A 5,564-nucleotide genomic window follows, 5' to 3' on the forward strand; every position below is an offset into this window, starting at 1 on the left:
GACGCCAGCTGAATCCGGTGCAAAGTTGCTGGCGAACTAATAGCGAAACTACAGCCGGAATGTAGCACTTAGTTTATGGGAACCTTGCGGTGGCCTGATTCCGAGTGCTCGGTACCTGGCCGAGCGGTATCGTCCACTTGGATCGTAACTAGCGACAGCAATAACGGCAATACGGCAACAGCAGTGCAGCCGATGTCCGCGTTCCCGTGGCCGTTAGCGTCGACGTTCATGCTGGCAGACGGTGCCCTAGCTGGTCCAGGTCCCGAGCAACGGGCGCATCTGCATCGAGCCGAGACAGGATAGTAAATTACACGTTGACTAGAGCTGACAACCGCAATGCGTGCCACACACTGGCGGTACACCGGGCTTCTGCACGAGATGCCCGTGTGTTTATGCGCCCTGTGAGTCCAGGCACTGTCAGCCAGCCTAGGCCGTCCGGTGAATTATAGATGAGCTGGTGCCTTAATAAAGACACGAGAGATGCCCGAAATTCTACCGACGTTCCATCGCCGCAGGAGCTCCACGAATTCCTTCCAATTGCTCACGGATACCGGGTGAACTCGGACTGCGCGATGGGACTTATGTGACGCCATAATGGTACCTCCTCGGAATCTAACTCAACAACGGTCGAAAATTATGTTTACGCGGAAAAAGTAGCACAAGACGAGTGTACAGCGCTACTGCGAAGGGTTTAGTGTAATGGCTGTTTCTTCGGGACACGGACAACGAGTAGAATTCGCGGAAAAAGAGGCAATTTAGCATGTCCGTGCGAAAAGCCGTGACTGCGGTATACACGATTAATTCCACGATTAAACTTTAAAATTTCATTCCCGGAAAGGAACGATACGTTTAACGCCCCGCTCTGCTTTTCTTTCGACTCTTTTTCCCCTCGCCTAATTGGAAAACGTTCCCTACCGAGGAAACGGACCTCACCTCGGTGAACCCTGGTAATTGCCCGTGATGAAAAGTTTCATGCAACGAACGCGTGATCGTTCCACGGCTTCGTGCGAACAGGCCCTTTTGCCGCAATCGCAACCGATAAAGGTTTCTCAAGGCATAAACGAAATACGGGTTCTTCGGGTTGCTTGTAAAGAGATTCGAAACGGGCCATCTTTTTCATCTTGTCTCTCAGTTCGGCCTTGTACCACAAAACTCTTGCTAACCGCTGGTGACCGCGAGTGTACGGCGTCGAGGTATCAGTGCCAAACACCGGTAGTTATGTATATTAGGGGCAGTAAAACTGATGCAAATTTATTTCGAAATTCCGCGCCGCTCTCGTAAAGTCGTTTTAAAAGTATCCTCGTAAAGCGATCTCAGACCGTCGTCTATCGCTTCTTTAAGTAATTCCACGTCCCGCCCTTAAGGTAACGAGTTCGATCGTGAAACAGATCGTTCCTGGCCAAACAACGTTACAAGATTTTACGCGATCCACTGGGATATATTCAAATATCAAACACGGTGTCGTGATTTTACAGGTCAAATTATCCTCCTCCCTTCGACGTTGTTCTCATTTATTAATGAAATCGATGGAGAAATTTAGAGAGAAAAAATCTCCAACTACCGTATGCCCTTTGAGAAAGGCATCAATTCGAATTAGACGGAGGGAATAGGGAAAAGGTTTTCCAGCATACGTGCTGGAGTAGCCCGATGGGGGCGGATGGTGGCAAGGATGGCAGCATCGAAGGGGAACGAAAATTTAAGGGCAGCCGTATATTATCGCGACGAAGGGGTTGTCTGAGGTTAACTGCCAGAGCTTCGTAAAGGGTGTGAGGCTCGGGTAGTGTTGAGGGTAGCTAGAGAGGCGAGGCTGTGCCATGAATATGCCGCCATTAGTCACACGCCGAACTGCTCCGTAGAAAGAGAAGTAGGTGACACGAATTTCCCGGCATTGCGCGCCCTATTGGTATCCCAAGGGTGCCGCGGCAGTAACGCGAACAATTCCTCCTGAATGCGCATTTATCTCAACCAGCCTCCCCCTAACCCGCGTCCACCCACGACTACAGCCTCGACCTTGCACCACCCAAAAGGCTGATAAAACTTCCTGAAATCGTCGACGAGGAAAGGGCAGCGTATCGATTTTGTTTTGCAGGGGGGGTGGAGAAAAAAAAAGAAGGAAAGAATAGTCGCGGCTGTGTCGCGAGCGACACCTCTCTGTCTCTGGCGAACGACCTCATCGAAACATTTGGCCTCCCAGTGACGCCCCTGTCACTCGCAGACCGCGTCGTTACATCTCAAAAAGCAGCAATGAAACAGTAAACTAAATTGCTACACGCTCGCCTGTCACTCGCAGAAAGTCCCTCCTACGCCTCGTGGCTTTATTCACCCCACGGTTATACGATTCTCCGTGTTTACATAGTTACCGCATGGCTTTTCGTGGAAAAAGTAATCGGAATCGGTAATAAGCTTGTTCGTTTTGGATGTCGGAAACGATCGATGGTTGGGTAAACGTTGTTCTGTATGTACGCGTTGAATACCATGAAACCATATGTGGAAATTAAATTATTAAAAGGGAAGAGAGAAAGAAAATATTGAATATCAAACTTATATTATTTACCTAGGGTAGCAAGAGGAAAACTTAATTTGACGTGTCTGACTAAAGATAACTCTTTCAAATTGTCAATAGGAATAACGTGATAGTTTATATATAACAGAAAAAAATAATATTTAGAATAGAATTTTAAACGTGTATTAATTAATTAAAAATTACGTGAATTAAGTGAATGTTTCTTTACATAAATTACTTTTATTCGTTACTTGAGCATAGTCTGCACTTGCAAAGGTGACCATCACACATATTTTTACCACCCACACGTATTTCGCGTTAGTATATATGAAGGTTTATGTACGGAGGAACTGTTGAGGTAAATTTGATTGGTATAACGTAATTTATCTGATTCATATCCGGTGCCAGAAGGTAGTATCCGGCGTTCTGTGTCTCAAGCCGGAAGGCTCGCAATTTGTCCCTCTGATAATATCATCAACCTTCCCTCTGATTATACGGAAGTTCGTCTCGCTGGGTTTCAAGGTTTTATTTATCGTCTTTTGTAGCCTGTTTGTGTTGAACCACAATTCTTCATCGCCGCGGCTGTTTGCGATTACTTTGATGCCGCTCACGTACTGCAGCGTCTCCTCGTCTTGAGCAATTATCACGACGTTCTCCGGTGTAAATGGTTTCTCAATGTTCCAACAGGCGATCGCCGTTAATTGAACTAATTGGAAAAATATTACCCCTCTTCGTGACGTTGCCTGAACGCCCGCCTGGCTTGCTCGCTTGTAATTCGATTCGAACACTTTCGGCTCGCTGTATTTGCTTTGCTTTAAAGAGTACGTGTCCGTAAACTTTTCGTGATAACTGGCCAACGAGTTGAAGTACAGGTATCTGAAAACCATGTACCGGGTGACTGAATTGCTTAAACACCATTCTCCGACGATTTTAGTAAAAGTAGCTACAGCTGTGATTGTTCCAGAATGGCACAGCCCCATATTAATTAATATTATAGAATACTAATATTAATTTCAAGAATGTAATTATAGATAAATAATCTCGTTATATTGCAAGGGGTAATGAAAATTTTCAACTGACCGTCGGTATGAAAAATGGTACTTCGAAGCAGACCTAATATACGAACACGTGTGACATTCAGTGGAGACTGTATATAACGAACCGTGAAATAAAGTTGAAAATGAAGACAATACCTTTCGTCGAAAAATCCAATCGGCGACAATGACATGCCGAGAGTGCCGTCGGTTAAATCAAACCATTCGCCGGCGATCGTGATGTTCATGGCATCGTCATCCGGGCCGAAAGCGTTGCCAGGTGTGTTGTTTACTCGCCACGAATAATCGTGATACAAGTCATAAATCAGTAGGCCATTTTGATCAACATCAGCGACGTACAGATAAGTATCAAGACACGTTTTTCCGACATCCACGATCGGCGTAACAAATGCTGCCTTCCCGTCTAGTGCTTGATCATTCGGCACCACGTATTTATGGATCAACCGATCGGTAGCTAGATCGAAGATCAATATTTTCGTGGGACAAACAGCATTTCCACCATTGCGGCCGGTATCCACGACCCACAAACGATTGCACTCGTCTATCTGAACAGTCGATTTTGTATTTTTTTTTTTTTTTCGCGAAGTAAATTGAATTTATGTCGCGTAATGGAAAAAAGAGATTCTATTTATTAGCAGAAATGAAAAATAAATTAAGCTCTTTAACGATCATTAGATTGGCAACTAAATTCACTATTTTCACATTTTCTTCTTTACAAAATTATTTATTAAATTTCAGCAATTTTTCATTAATTGTAGAGAATTATAAAGCAATATGTGTAGATTGATTACAAATTTAATTGCCAACATAATACATAAAAGCAACAAAATCATAACAGTTCAAATTTGGTAATTTTCAATCAATATATCAATCAAAAAATTCTACTAATATGAGCCCTATCAATATTTACCGCCAATCTATACACAGAAATAATGCTGTCACAAGAGTACGGTGTGAACCAGGACCAGTCAGGATACGGTATCAGCAAAGGGCCCCCATATCCAATGGAAGGAGTTATCAAAGACAATGAAATTGGTACTCCTTCCAACCACTGAGGACTGGTAACGAATACACGACCGTATTTATCAATATCCACATCCTGAGTAAACGAATTTCCTAAAGTAAAATTTTTTCCCGTCAACTGAACGTTTGGCCAGACCCAATCCAAGTATTTCCACTGAAATACAACTTGGAGCCCTTCGGCCCTAACGCACTGTAGGCAGCCAAGGGCCAGAATGAAACTCAATAATCGCACCATCACGAATACACAAGAAAACCGAATTTCCGTCGCGACATATGATCACGGCTTATGGAACAGTCAGATAGGTGGAAATTCACAGACTAGTGGGATTGGTTCGATCTGGTTCGCGATCCAAAGTAAACTGCTTTACAAAGCGGTGCAGAATTCTTGACAGTGGCATTACTACCACCGAGACCAACCACTTTCCCTGCTCGAACGGCTCGAAAGTGTAGCTCACCTTGAACTGGATACTTCCGAGACGGATCAGTCTGTTTTTGCCATTTGTTCAACCGTAATTCATCGATAAAAATCTTCGATGATTGTAGGCTGCGCGTATGAACTAGCAAAGAGTTACGTATATTGGCTGAATGCTACATTGTTGAAATGATAGTGTCTTGAAAAATGTTATCATGCTTTCATCGTTGTAGCTTGGATATCTAATTACTGATTTATGGGTAAGGGGTAAGGGATGTTTATGGAGTTTATTCTTTAAGAAAATGAGGAAATAGAAAATAGGATATTGTAAATAGAAAAATATTTCTTAAGAAAATAGGGAAGTAGATAAAATTTCCATGAGGAATATTTTCTTATTTCCTCTTCCTGATTTGAAATTTCAAATATATATCTTTACCTGAAAATAAAATAATGATGACGGTCTTGTAAAATTAAATTAAATTAAATTGAAACATAGATTACATAGAACATGGATTAGATAACTTATGAACAATGTAAGTTGTTTTTTTCTGTGAAAAAGATAAGAAACTAC

The 5,564-nt window shown here is 43.0% G+C and overlaps 1 protein-coding gene across 1 annotated transcript; it reads right to left on the bottom strand.

Moving 5' to 3' along the window:
• Window positions 1–2,688: 2,688 nt before the first annotated feature.
• LOC114883094 (major royal jelly protein 1-like) lies at window positions 2,689–5,011 on the bottom strand. Its single transcript, XM_029200515.2, has 3 exons — window positions 4,469–5,011; window positions 3,697–4,103; window positions 2,689–3,379 (listed from the first exon to the last, which is right to left on the bottom strand). The coding sequence occupies exons 1-3, from the start codon at window positions 4,814–4,816 to the stop codon at window positions 2,896–2,898; spliced, it is 1,239 nt and encodes a 412-aa protein (XP_029056348.2). The 5' UTR covers window positions 4,817–5,011; the 3' UTR covers window positions 2,689–2,895.
• Window positions 5,012–5,564: the final 553 nt, after the last annotated feature.

Source organism: Osmia bicornis, chromosome 9 (genome assembly GCF_907164935.1).
Source record: "Osmia bicornis bicornis chromosome 9, iOsmBic2.1, whole genome shotgun sequence".
In the NCBI taxonomy this organism is placed as follows: Eukaryota; Metazoa; Arthropoda; class Insecta; order Hymenoptera; family Megachilidae; genus Osmia; species Osmia bicornis.

Excerpts from the sequence above, each read along its gene's own strand:
- LOC114883094 (XM_029200515.2), bottom strand. The coding sequence starts at position 4,816 with ATGGTGCGATTATTGAGTTTCATTCTGGCCCTTGGCTGCCTACAGTGC. Across the intron at positions 4,104-4,468 it reads TTTCTGTGTATAGATTGGCG|ATAGACGAGTGCAATCGTTT; the intron begins GTAAATATTGAT and ends TCGACTGTTCAG. Across the intron at positions 3,380-3,696 it reads ATTGGATTTTTCGACGAAAG|ATACCTGTACTTCAACTCGT; the intron begins GTATTGTCTTCA and ends CATGGTTTTCAG.